We start from the raw sequence: 14133 nt of genomic DNA, 5'->3' as shown, positions 1-14133 counted from the left end.
AATGAAGAAAGTGAAAAAGCAAGTCACTAATAGGTAATTTACAAGCTGACAGATTAGTATTTAGAATACATAAATTTCCCAAGGTAAGACAAATCACCCAGTAAATAATGGCTCAAGATGTGGAAAGAAATTTGCAGAAGAGGAGACACAAATGACCAATAAACTTGGAACACATGTTCAACTTTATTAGTAATCAAGCAAATGCATCTTAAAACCATATCATTTCATACTCTCCAGTTGCGCAAAGACAAAACTCCTGGTTGTGTCACGTAATGGCTACCTGAACTCCTACAGAGAGCTTGTGAATATGTATTTTTCTTTGCAATACAAAGAGGTGCATAGCCCATAGCTACAGTACTAATTCTGACATATCCCCTGGAGAAACTCCTTTTTGCCAATCAGGGGATGAGTCAGGACATTCATTGACGTGATGTTTATAATAATGAAGAACCAGAAGCAATCCAACTGTCCATTATGGGGAAAAGGAGAATTGTGGTGAATTTATTCCATGGAAAGGACTGAATCATAGCTGTAATGGTCAACACAGACGAATTTTTGGATCAGCACATTGAGCTGATAAGGCAAGTTGCAGAGGATTCCATCAGATATGATCCCATGTAAAGCTCAGAATTGTGCAAAACTAAATGATACATTTACATGTATGCTTACAAAGATGAGATAACTATTAAAATTCTGGATGGTAGTCATGTCTGGTTGGGATGGGAAGTAGATATGATGGGGTTTTGGAATAGAGGTGAGGTTCAGTGGGGTGGAGTAGTCTGGAGCCGACGACCAAGAAAGAATTCTTGAGACATTTGTGGTGTAAAATCTGTGCTTATTAAAGCACAGGGACAGGACCTGTGGACAGAAAGAGCTGTTGCCCTAGGGTTTTGAGGGGTGGCTGATTATATACTATGGAGTTGGGAGAGGTGAGGAAAAAGGGAGGTTTTGAGAAAGAACTTTCATATGTTAAGAGCCATGGGCTCCTGGAGGCCTTGCCATTGACAAGTTAAGTTTGTTTACCCCTCTAGTAAGGCATTAAGAGTGAGATAGTTGGGAGCTTCCTGGAGGAATGTTAGATTCCTCCTATCACACGTCCTTATCAATGGGCTGCAGGTTTAAAAGAAATTCAGTTTTATTTACATTTCCTTCTGTCTCAGCCTCCCTCAATTTTATGGAGGAGAGGGTGATGTTAGGACTTCAGGAAACTGAGTGTCTCTGGAAGTTAGGCTGTTGATAAGCAAGCTTCTTCCATGTAAATCACTAGGACATTTGTAAACTGAGGGAGACCCATGTCTTGCAGGATTGTGATCTAAGTTAACTATTTGTTCCTTTAGGGCAGCCAGGAGTGCCTGAGGAATGTCCCGTATATCCCATGGGGCAGGGGGTGTTGTGGGCTGCCCTCAGCTTGCCTTCCGCTCCTTCATCAGATAGCATTGCAGGAGATGCAGGTCCACCCCTTTTTTTCCCTTTGATGGTTTATTTTAATTGAGGCCCAAGTGACCTCTGGCCAGCGCCCTCCAAAACCCTGGTAGAGCCTTGTCCTTCTGCAGCAGCTGGTGGCCCGTTTGTGGGGGCTGTTTTCCTCTTCTCTATACCTTACAGACTTTATAAATGTACCTTTCTCTGTTTTGATTTTTGATATACTTGTAACTGCACATGTGGAAGAATGAAGCGGGGCAGAAGGAAAACTGAGGGTGCCCTGGGCATACCCAACTTTTTCATCTCCTGTCCCCCTTATGACTCTTGCACCTGTATTGAGCCTGACAATGGCCACATCCATTTGGTCTCCTTTGCCTCTCGCTTGTTCTTGCTAGTTCGTGTTTGCTTCCTGTAGATTAATGTCTCTCTAGCTCTTTTTTTTTTCCTTTATTGTTCCCCTTCCCCTCTGAGCCTTTTTATTTTTTAATTTTATTTATTATTTTAAAGATTTTTATTTATTTCAGAGAGAGAGAGACAGAGTGTGTGTGTGTGTGTGTGTGTGTGTTTGTGTGTACAAGAAGGGGGAGGGTCACAGGGAGAATCAGACACCCGGCTGAGCAGAGAGCCTGATGTGGGGTTCCATCCTGAGACTCCAGGATCATGCCCTGAGCCAAAGGCTGATGCTTAACTGGCTGAGTCACTCAGGTGCCCCCACCCCCACCTTTTTCCCAATTGTGACTTCTTACTGTGAAATTTTAATACCACAGATACACTGTTTATATAGTATATGCATGCCTGTGCTTTATGCATAAAGAGTGAGGTTTTCTTGCCTCCAAGAAGCAGCCCTCACTGCAGGCGACCTGGCCCGGTGGAGAATGCTAGATGTGGATTAACTTTCCAGAGGCTCTCCACCGGATGCGCCTCCTTTCCAAACTCCCTTCATTTTCAGCGGCTGTTTCACATGTACCAGCATCAGAAATATACCTGGTTTAGGATCTAGATGTTTCTCCACTTAATTTGCTTGTAACTTTGAGTTAGGCTCTTTTTATCTTAGGCAGTATTCTGAATACTTAAGAGCACTTAAGTGAATCCCACTTTGCCACCTTCAAGCTACGGGGTCTTATAAGCCAGTTAGTATCTTTGAGCCCATTCCTCATTTATGCCATAGGGAAGGTACTGCCTGCTTCTCAGGGTAGTAGTGAGGGTCTGATGTTTTTCAGGGTTATGCTTGTATGGGATGAAAGCCAAGGGCTGCTGTGGGCTGCTGACATTTGCTGTGTGCCATGACTGTGGTCTGTGTGTTTGCTTCTGGGAGCAGTCACCTCTACCGTGCTCAAGAATGGAGGCCACTGTCTTGAGATTCTGAAACCCTGAGGGTAGAGGCTGTCTGTCCAGCCATACCTACACACCTCCCCTGCCTGTCTTTCTCTGACCCTCTCTCAAACTTGGGTTGTGGGGGTGGGGGGAAGGATTGAGACACAGACCCTTCCCCTGAGAAAGTTGGGTGAGCACACAGAGGAAGCCAAATACTGATCTTGATTCTGGACCTGCTGCTGTGGTGGGCTGGGTGCCTGGGAGGAGGCGGGGGCCACATCTGCCTGGGGATGTCAGGGAAGGCTTCCCAGGAGGTGCTTTTGAGCTGTGGTCTGAAGGAATGCAGGTGTTTGCTTCTTTCAGCTTCCTGCATCTCCGTACCAGGCCTGGGTGGGCAGGTGGACTCTGTAGCTGTAGAGCACATCCTATGCAACGTCAGGGGGGAGCACTGAGTCATCGGTGTGTGTCTCTCCCATCCCCTCATCTCAGCTGCAGGCTTGATTTGTGTGACAGCTGGTGGGAGGGGTTCTGCCTGTGGCTGGGGCACAGGGCTTTCTCTGTCTGAGTCTGCTTGGCCCTGATAGGTAAGTATGAGCCACAACTTTGGCCCCATTAGCTTTGTGCTTTCACCACCTGGACTAAGTGTCCCAGATGGTGGGTGTTTATGGGACTTACTCAAAGTGGAAGATTTGGGCTGCAGCTGTCTTTTATTTCCCCATTCCTGGAGGGGTCAGGAGGTGTGGACAGACAGCCCTTGCAGGGAAAGCATGTTAGCATCTGAGCTAGTCTTGCTGTTCCAGTCCTTAAGCCCTGAAAGAGGCTTCCCATCTCCATCTGCTATCTAATCTATCTTCCTTTGGGGGTCGCACCTCCTCCCAGAGAGAGGCAGGTTATATCCAAAAGTGTGATTGCATTGCTCTTCTCGCTTTTCTTCCCACCATGATAAGTAATAAAACTTTCCACTGAGCTTCTTGGCCAAGGTGAAACGCCTTTTCTCTGGGTAGGGCTCTCTCTCTGGGTTTTGGTGAGACTGCGTCAGAGGCCGGTGCCTTGGGAGGGGAGGCTGAGTAAGGCCCAGAGCTTTGGCTGTGGGCTTGTTATGATTGGATTGTGTGCTGGGTGGGTCAGACCGTTGCCTCCCTTCCTGAACACCCCTGTGGCCTTGCCACCACCTGAGACATTGTGTTCTCTGCTCTCGGAACTAAAAATACCCCTGTGCACCTTTTGAGGAGGCTGGCCTGGTGTGGGGGCTGCGGGTGACTCTGTTGCTAACCCCAGAGCTGAGTCTTCAGTGTACCTCTGACTGGCAGAACCCACATCATTAGCATGGGGCCCTGACCAGCTGAGCTCATCAGCCACAGGACTGCAAAGTGTGGTCCCGTGGCACTGGCTGAAATGAGTAAACTAACCTCTGGAAGGCTGTGGTGAGCAGTGTTCCTGCCAGCATCTTATTGAAACCACACACCTAATAGGAATCTCATGTGCTAACCAGACTCTTATGCTCCCTCAGTGCATATCTAAGAAGGACTGAAATCTGCTTTGTGAAGGCCTGCTGGCCTTTGCCCCCAGGAAATGCAGGCTAGAAGGTGGTTGTTTTGTCTCTGGGATGGTTTTGGTTTTTCTCTTTGGGGAGATATATACATATAAATATATATATATTTTTTTAGTAGCAGCTGCAATTGATTATATAGTATATAATAAATTATGCCACGCACAAGGATTATTGATTGACTCTTTTTATTTATTTCTCAAACAATGCCCCCACTGAGTGGTTTCTGGGCAGCCGTACAAAAATAGTTCATAGACAGCAAAGTCTGGTAACGTTGCCAGCAGGAGTCCTCACCAAGGCTTTACCCTTTCACCCTTCCCTCTGGAGGTGAGCTAACGAGGGAGCCACACCCTCCTGTCACTTGGTGCCTGCAGCTCAGAGCAAGCTGATGGGAGAGAAGGATGGCAGGGTCGCGGGCATTGCCAGCCGGCTCTTCCTGGGGCTAGGTCCTTACTCCCGATGAAGATTTGCAGAACCGAAGGGTGAAGTTTCCCGCAGGGGTGCTGAGTTCAGCCTTGGAAACACGCCAGCTCAGTCCGTTAGTCTCCTTGAACCCATCCTTTGGGTGAGAGGCAGTGGGTTCTACCGCAGATGTCCACCTTCATGGCTTGGGGCCTGTGCCTTGACCATGCTAAACTCTCTGAGCTTTCACAACACAAGTCAAGTTGTAAGAGACCCCGGTGAGTGGAAAGCAGGCAGTAGGCAGCGAGATGGGAAATGACTCCGTTCCATCTGCACTGGCAAAGCAGCCTTCGTTCATGAGGGGATGAGTGGTACAAGTACACACCTTTGAAAACAGCAGCTTTTCATGTTCGTTGCGTGCTAACTTCTTGTCACCTGTTAGTCATAACTACCAGGTTAAGCCCAAAGACTTGGGGAAGCGTATCCATCCCCCTATATCTACCCACTCAACATTTGTTCACTTACCCAGTATTTATGGGACACTCGCTGTATGCTCGGGGCCATGTTAGACTCTGGGCCTACGTTATTGTAATTTGAACAAGACAGGATATTAGCCTGCGGAGGGGGGCTGTCAAGCAGAGGGTCCGTTCGGTGTTGACACGGGGAGCAGCGGGCAGGTGGCCATCCTTCAGTCTGGGGCAGGAAGCACTGCGTCCCGTTAGGAAGGCTGCTGCATTCACTCTTCAGCTGAATCCAAATAACCACAAAAATATAGTTTCTTTCTTACTGTTTGTTAGACTTTTAAAAGTTTCTTCTCTTCTCTCACCTGCCTTTTCGTCTTCTATTAGAAACAGAAGAGCCTGGAGTGAGGCAAGTGAAGGGGGTCAGGACAGTCCTGGGCCTTGGCAGAGTTCACCCAGTCTGTCTTATTCTCAAGCTTTGGGTGGCTTACACTTTGACACCCTTTACTTTATTATTTTTAAAGATTTATTTATTTTGGAGTGCAGGAGTTTGGGGAGGGGGAGAGAGAAAGAGGCAGAGAGAAGAGAGAGAGAGAAGCAGAAACAGACTCTGCACTGAGCCCAGAGCCCAGTATGGGGGCTCAATTTCATGACCCTGAGATCACGACAAGCACTTTTGGAATAGAAATAGGTGGAACAGGGCTGTTTTAGGCCTTTGCACATGAAAATGGCCTTTGAGCCCTCCCCCTCCTCTTCCTCCTCAGAGAAGCAGGCCACCCATGGGGCTGCTTGCTGGTGGGCAATGTTCCTCTCCTATTTCCAGCTGATTCTGCCAGTTTCAGATGCATGTGGAGGGTTAGTGGTTGGAGGAGGTGTGTCCTAAAGGCTGTACTGATAGCGGGGACTGTCCTTCTCTGATGCCAGTCAGAGAACAAGGCATGGATGACTGATCATTCTGTCAGGAGTTTAGTGGGGTTCTTATTTATATAACTTAAAAAAAAAATTGGTGATCGTTTTTGCCTATTTTACATCTTTTCCTTTATATCACCTGTCTGCCATGGATGTGTGTGGTAGAGCTGCCTCTCCCTGCCTGGGAGAAGGAGTAGGTGATACGAGGGATAGTGGAGCGTGTGCAGGTAACATGAGAGCCTTGTGTACGCCATCTTGGAACAGTACCAAGTGTCGTCTGCCTGTCCTTTTGAGCAGGAGGAAGGCCATGAGGGATGAGAATTGGGACAGAGTTGTGTGCCCCTAAGGTAGCTTTGGTGAGCACAAATTCGTCAGAGAATCTTGTTCTGCTTTTTCCATATTGAAGTCCCTTAGTCTGTGGTTAAGTCTCCAAATGAAAGCTGAACACATAGGCTTCTTCCACATGGATCAAATCATGCTTAATAAAAACGTGGCTGTGTGTGTGTGTGTGTGTGTGTAGCCCATGGAAAAGGATCTCTGGTGGTCAATCCTCTAGATCCTGTTGGAAAACCCTTTTTTTTTTTTTTTTCCTCCCCATTTGTTAAAATCAGTAAAATGGTCTTTGGCAACGTTGTTTCTTATAATTGGACTCTGCCCAGAGATGAGTGTTTGGGGGAAAATTTGAAGCAAATTTATGTGACTGTTTTCTGTGGGCAGTAGGATGGAAAAATAGTAAAACAGAACTGCAGATCTCTCTGATTTTCTTGGAACTTAAAAGTGGCTGACCTAGTCGCTCATATAAAATGTTCTCTCTTGGGCTGGAGTGTAGGTTTGGGAAAGAATTGTATTTAGACAATATTTTGGAAGAGTTAGCATCTAAAGATGGGATTTACAGCTCCTGGTCCACATCTGTGTTTGCCTTAAAGAATTCTTGTTTTCACAAGAAGACCTCAATTCAAGCATTCCCCACTTTTTAACTCTGTATATTCCTGGAAATATATATATATATTTTAAGATTTTATTTATTTGGCAGAGATCACAAGCGGGCAGAGAGAGAGAGGAAGGGAAGCAGGCTCCCCGCTGAGCAGAGAGCCCAATATGGGGCTCGATCCCAGGACCCTGGGATCGTGACCTGAGTCGAAGGCAGAGGCCCCAACCCACTGAGCCACCCAGGTGCCCCCTGGAAACATTTTTAAGTGCACACCGAAAAGACTCATCGTATTTCCCCATAGGAATAATAACTAGAATTTGTAATGTCCTTCCTATGTATGCAGATACTGTTGTAAGGATTTTACGTGCATTAACGATCCTCACAGCAAGCTCATGAAATAGATACTGTTATCCTAATTTGACATATGAAAAAACTGAGGCACAGGGGGATTAAGTAACTTGCCTGGGGGCCACACAGCTAGTTAATGGGGACACCAGGATTTATTTTAGGCAGTTAGACTTCAAAGCTTGAATAATTAAACCACTATAATATGTGGTTAATATGTATCTATAAAAAATATTAAAACATTATTGTGGCTTTTAAGTAAAGATTTACCATCCAGATATGACCAAGAATATATCATAAGAGCAAAGACATGTTTAATTATTTATTCAATGTCAATAATTACAAAACTTGATAATTGGGGAGAAAAATATTCTGATTCTGCTAAAATGGGAATGAACTTGTCCATCAGATTGATTATGCAAAGGCCTCAATATTGTATAAAGCAGGTAAGATACACTTTTTCTGTGACATCAGTTTGATTGTGAATGATATGCTAGTAAAAATGTACCAAAATATTTTCATTTAAATCTCTGGTTTAGAGTTTAGAAAGCCGTTTGTGAATTTGAATGGCCCAGTTGTCTCAGTGAGACTCCTGAGAAAACGTGCACCAGCATTTTCTTTTACCTTCACTTCTGCAGGATAGTGTATGTAGGGGCTAGTGTTCCAGATTAGTAGTTTTTCTACCGGTTTTCTCGCTTCCATAGGTCTGCTGAAAAGTCAGTCAAGTATCTTGTTGGGGGAATCCAGTGGTCTGGGTGGCTTTGGCTGAAGGCCCGAAAGTGGTTCCTTCTTTCTGGGTGGATCTGGTGGAGTTCTGGGGTTTATGTGGAAGGTCCCTCGGAATCCTGTTTGTCTGTGTTGCACTAAATCCCCTGGACGGTGAGAATAGTTTCGTTAATGGATCACTAGTATTATGCTCTTATATGTAAAACCTTTAATAGTAATACCCATATAGCTCATTCTTTTGTCTTTTCCTCCCTGGCCCTCTCCTTCCTTCTCTCTCCCTGGATCTCTCCCTGTCTGCAGCACAGACCCTGGATCCTGGGGGCTTATGGAATATGGGCCTCCTGGTGTGTGCTGGGGGCCCATGGCACGGCCATTATTTTTCTCCACACCCTCATCTCCTTCTGTGTAGCCCAGTTCCGGTCGCTGGTCCTCACATGGCTCTGTTCTCTCCTCCTGCTCTCCACACTGAGGCTGCAAGATGTGGAGGAAGTTAAGGTAAGTGTCGCCGTTTTACCCTTGGAAGGAGATGCTGTCTTTGGCAGAGCTTCCATTAGGGAGATGCCTTGTTTTTAGCCAGGAGTCAATTGACGAAGCAGGGTGGGGGTCCCCCTAGTGGCCATGTGGGGTTGGTACATGTGAGTCCTGGTGTGTTGCCTTTTGCAGTCTTGTCTTTTGGATCTATGTCCTAGCCATCTAAGGCTGCCCAGGGTGGACCTTGTACTTTTTCCAGTTTAATAGGCATGGGTGGTGCCAGATGTTGCAGGAACAGAGGGTAAGGAACACTGGGAAAAGAAAACAATAGTCTTCTCTGCATTTAACAAAAAATCTCTGTAGAGTGCTCTACAATTTGTAGGAAAATTTCACATTCCTTATCTCATCCAATGCCCACGATGGCCCCTGAGACAGATAAGGCAGGTGTTTTCCTGGCCCAGAAAAATCTTAGGAAGTTTTGATATTCTTTCTTTAGTCATCATGGAACTGAAATTCTGCAGTGTCTTTATTTTAGTTCACTTATACATTTGCTCATGCATTCATTCAAGTGACAGCACTTGCAAGGTCATGGGAAAGAACATGATGGGAAAGCTGAGCCAGTGGAGGACCTGGTTCCTCTGCTCTTCGAGTGACTGTCTTTCTACTTGTGAGACTGGGGACAGTCCTTTAACCTGAGTCTCAATTATATCATTTCGAAAATGGAAGTAATAGGTGCTCTGTGTTCCTCAGAGAGTTGTTCTGAGGCTCTAATAAGATGATATCTGTTAAGTGATTTTGTAAAAATGGTAGGCTTTTGAAAATTCAGTTATTTTTTCTGTTATATTATCTTAGTTTTTCTTCACTCTCACCAACAGATTGGGGCTAACACTCTAAGCACATATGTTAAAATCTGGGCTTAAGAGAGAAAGTAGGGTAAAAGCTTCAATGGTTTGTTTGGGGATAGTTAGTATCAGTTGTGGGTGTTGGTGGTGAATGAATAGTCCATTTATTGTGCAGACTAGAGATTTGAGAAATACTGCCCGAGGGGAACAAATGACCAGAAACTTGTTGCTTTGGGTTTTCATGCTTTTGCACACATCGTTCTCTTAGTCTTTCTTGGTGGCTGCTACAGTCCCGGGCATGGAACAGAAACTCTTCAGTGCTTAATTTTTCTGTGGAAAGCCCTAAAAGTGTCCCCATGTATCACATACACCATTCCTCCCTTTGTCCCAGTTTTCTATCTTGTATTCCCATAAATTGTTCTTTTCATTAAAAAAGCAATACATAAGTATTATGGAAAATATAGAAGCATGATGATTATAAAATGAACCATAATTTTATTCCTGGTTATACTGTTTAGATTTTACCACATACATTTTTAGTACATGCTTGTTATTTCTTTTTTCATGTTGCATTGTGTACTTCCATGCCTATCTCCTTTACGAGAATTTAGATACATGGTGGGCAGGGACTGTTTTTCTTTTCTTTTTCTTCTTTTTTTAAAAATAATTTTAAAAATTAAAAAAATACATATAATGTATTATTAGCCCCAGGGTACAGGTCTGTGAATCGCCAGGTTTACACACTTCACAGCACTCACCATAGCACATACCCTCCCCAATGTCTATGACCCTACCACCCTCTCCCTACCCCACTGCCCCTGGCAACCCTCAGTTTGTTTTGTGAGATTAAGAGTCTCTTATGGTTTGCCTCCCTCCCGATCCCATCTTGTTTCATTTGTTCTTTTCCTACCCCCAAAGCCCCCATGTTGCATCTCCACTTCCTCATATTAGGGAGATCATATGATAGTTGTCTTTATCCGATTGACTTATTTTGTTAAGTATGATACCCTCTAGTTCCAAGGGACTGTTTTTCTTGACTGTGTTTCTAAATCTTCTTTGGCAAATAGTCCTCACCTACATGTGGAGCCAAATGAGTAATAGAAGAACAAAAGGAAAAATACGTTGAAGGCAGGAATCCCCTATGACATTTGTAAGCCTCTGTCTGCCTTCTGAATTGCTGGAGGAACTGTCAAAGTCCCCACTGGCTGTATTCACCTGCATGTCAAGATGAATCCGAGAGCTGTGTCTCTGGGAGAACTTTCATTGTAGTGCATCAGGCCTAATGCTACATGGATGGATGGTGGTAGAGATACTCCTCCACCCAGTGCTCATTAACTCCTTGCTCCAGTCACCAGGGAAATTTACCTGCTGCCTCTTTAAGGGACAGTTGGTCTACCTGTGGAACTGATCTCCTTCCCAGGGGCCTAGATGCTGTCCTTCTTTGACGCTCAAGGGTTGTTCTCTTTTGGGACTTTGCAGAGAGGCTGGTACCAGACAGAAAATGAGTACTACTTGCTGCAGTTCACGCTGACCGTGCGCTGTCTGTATTATACCAGCTTCAGCCTGGAGCTCTGTTGGCAGGAGGTGCCCTGCGGGAGCAGCTTCTACTCCTTTCCCTGGCTGGTGGCCTATGTCTTCTACTACCCCGTCTTCCACAACGGGCCCATCCTCAGCTTCCCGGAGTTCATCGCCAAGGTAGGGCCCCCTGGGGACTGGGCTGATATTCTGTAGATCAAACCTCTGTCCTTATTCATCATGGCCATCCAGGAGACACTGCATTCTGGGGGGGGGTCCCACAGATTGAAAACACGTGATTGTCGTGACTGCTTACATAGTAAATGAAATACTTAGGGGGAGTATGTATTTGAAATGAAGGTTGACCTGTCTCTTGGGCCTGTTGGGTCAAGGAACCCTCCCCCCCACCCCCGACTCTTCAGTGGTCTCTGGCAACCAGGATTAGTAACTGGGCACAGCAGGGAACTTAAGAGTAGATATCCACTGCTGGGAGGTCCCGGGGAAAGAAAAAATTGGATTCTGATGGTATTACTTGGAAAAGTAGAAAGGGAAACTGTCTAAGCTGTTGGTTGGCAAATACCATGTTGTTTTTTATTGTCACAAACTGCTAATGAAATAACTCTGTCATTGCCTGGGAACTGCTTAGGGTGACTAGGTAAGACAGCAGAGTGGAGTTAGAGTTGGACACTAGTGGTGTGTTTTGGGCTCCCATTGCCTGCTTCTGCCCAGGACCCAGCTTCTCTGCAGCCTTGTCTGAACCTCCTGTCAAGCTGCCTTCATCATTCCCACCTCCTTCTCCCTCCTACTTAGAATTTTCCTTCTCATGCTGTAGCCAGCCTAATGGAACATGTTTAGGAAGTCAATTAAGGTTTAGTAATCGATCATACCTAAAAGCTATGTTTCTTGAAGGACAGTTCTACCTCCCACCAGAAAAACAAAACAGTCTCGATGGAGGTGGGAATAACAATGCAGGTGCACACACGTATGTGCACACACAGCACAGCCTTTGTGCACATAGAACATAGCACATGCCTGTGCACAGTGCACACATGCACACACATGCACAAACGCACACACACATACATACACACGCCTGGGATGAGTTCCACGTGCAGGGCCAACAGTACTGATACGTATTTCCAAAACGCAATGTAGAAGATGCCCCCTGGAAAAGTAACAGGGTTCTTAGAAATCCCATGTTCTGTCTTAAAAATCCCACACAGGTTTTCATTATACTCAAAAGTGTATTTCATTATACATTTTTATATTGTGTATTTATCTATACATTATACACTTGTATATTTCATATACACATTATAACAATAATGTGCAGTTTAAGAATTGCCGATTAAATTATTTAACTCTTTTATCCTCCATAAATCTTCAAGTGAAATTGATATTCTAGGCAGATATGTGTTTAGCATATGGTTTCTCATACCTCGGTTTGGGTTACGTATGATCATTCTTCTGTCCTGAAGTAACTTGAAGTTTACGTTTGAAAATTATGTTAAAAATTATTGTGTGAAAGACAGGTGGTTAGCCATGGCAGCTGATGTTCTCACAGTGTGGCCTTAGGAGCAGCAGCAGCAGGATCATCTGGGAACTTGTTAGAAACGCAAATTCTTGGGCCCCCACCTCAGATCTGGTTCAGACACTCTGGGGTGGGGCCCAGCAATTGATTTTAATAGGCCTTCCAGGTGATTCTGCTGCCAGCTCAAGGTTGAGAACCACAGTTTTGAGTTCCCCGGCAGAGTCGGGGGTGGAGGCTGGGGGTGACCAGGTTTCTTCCTGTAGGGACTCAGGTGTGGAGACGCTGGTTGCAGCTGTATCTTACCCCTCTCTTTTTCACTCCTTTTAAAATGGGAGCACTTGCTAAAAGCAGAGAACTCACAAGGCAAATTGGAACCTTTCTCTGTGGTCTGGGAAGATTCATAGGAAAGTCAGTCTAGAAAAGGCAAAATGTTTAGTACACTGCAGAGCAAATAAAGACAGCCATTAGGGTTCTGCAGGTATAGACAGTCCTAATGGGGCACTGACCCCCTGTGAGAAAAATGGGTCTTGAAGGGGAGCGATTAGCTAAGAAGATAAGCTGGTAGTGAAAGAATTACTTCTTGGAGGCCACGAAGGAAGAGGCTGCTAGGAGGGGAAGAAAGCCAACTGGAAGAACTTGTAAGCACATTTGCTCTGAACGAGTCTGTGAGTGAATGAATGAATGTAACATGAAGTGACAATACTGACATTCACAGTTCTTAGGTTGTCAGATCAAGGAGAGCCCCAGAATGAGACTCTGCCACCAGGGGGCAGCAGAGCCCCACCATGGAAACCAACCAGAAGACCAAACTGGTTGATAAGATAACAGTATTAGGCACACTGTGGGGAAAATGTGTCTTTCACTCAAGTTTTTTAGTATGTAAATAGCATCCACAAGATGAGGGAAGCAAAGAAGAGGTGTCCTCTGTGAAGTAAGGCATGTGAAATTTGCACGTTGATCATGAACAGGTATGAATTTGCCTGTTAAAAGGCCACAGTGCCTTAGCTTGAAGGCCATCTCAGACAGCATTTGGAGTTTGAGGAACACGTGCCCCGTTTTTTCGTTTTTGTTTTATATTTTATTTATTTATTTGACAGACAGAGATCACAAGTAGGCAGAGAGGCAGGCAGAGAGAGGAGGAAGCGGGCTCCTCGGTGAGCAGAGAGCCCGATACCGGGCTCCATCCCAGGACCCTGGGATCATGACCTGAGCTGAAGGCAGAAGTTTTAACCCACTGAGCCACCCAGGCGCCCTGCCCCATTTATTTTTCTCCCGTGGTCTGTGGAACTCAGAAACTCTGGTCCCGTGGTCTGTGGAACTCAGCTAGGACTGAGGCTAGAGGACAGGCTGGCTGGGGGCAGGTTTAATCAGCAGAGGCACTTACATACAAGGCTTGTTTATTCGCTTAGCCTAGAGCCTGGGGTCCCCACTTCTTCCTCTGAGCAGGCTGAATTGTGCAGTGGGGGCTGGTGTGGGGGAGGATGGTGAGGCAGAGTGTGGTAGACCAGGTACCCTCACTGAGGGCTGTGCTCCCACCCCCAGTGGACAAGCCAGTGCTCAGAGTTATCTTGCCTGGTGGCTAAGGGCAAAGGCCCTGGAGCCCAACCCTGTTGTCAGGGTTTGAATTCCTGCTTTGTTCTGGCTTGAGAGCGTTTGGTGAATTACTTACCTTATTTGTTTTTGTTTTTTTTTTAAAGATTTTATTTATATATTTG

At 45.5% G+C, this 14133-nt stretch overlaps 1 protein-coding gene across 2 annotated transcripts in view; it reads left to right on the top strand.

Annotated features, from left to right (window-relative positions):
• The window catches only part of HHAT (hedgehog acyltransferase), a 320626-nt gene that overhangs the window by 52779 nt on the left and 253714 nt on the right, over positions 1 to 14133 (top strand). For both annotated transcript variants that reach the window (XM_032878104.1, XM_032878103.1), the window contains exons 5-6: positions 8360 to 8554; positions 10852 to 11067. In XM_032878104.1, coding sequence (XP_032733995.1) covers positions 8360 to 8554; positions 10852 to 11067 — 411 coding nt within the window. The remainder of the gene's footprint in view (positions 1 to 8359; positions 8555 to 10851; positions 11068 to 14133) is intronic.

Source organism: Lontra canadensis, unplaced genomic scaffold (genome assembly GCF_010015895.1).
Source record: "Lontra canadensis isolate GAN:19392208 unplaced genomic scaffold, GSC_riverotter_1.0 scaffold63, whole genome shotgun sequence".
Lineage (NCBI taxonomy): Eukaryota > Metazoa > Chordata > Mammalia > Carnivora > Mustelidae > Lontra > Lontra canadensis.
This window is presented reverse-complemented; position numbering and strand designations above follow the sequence as displayed.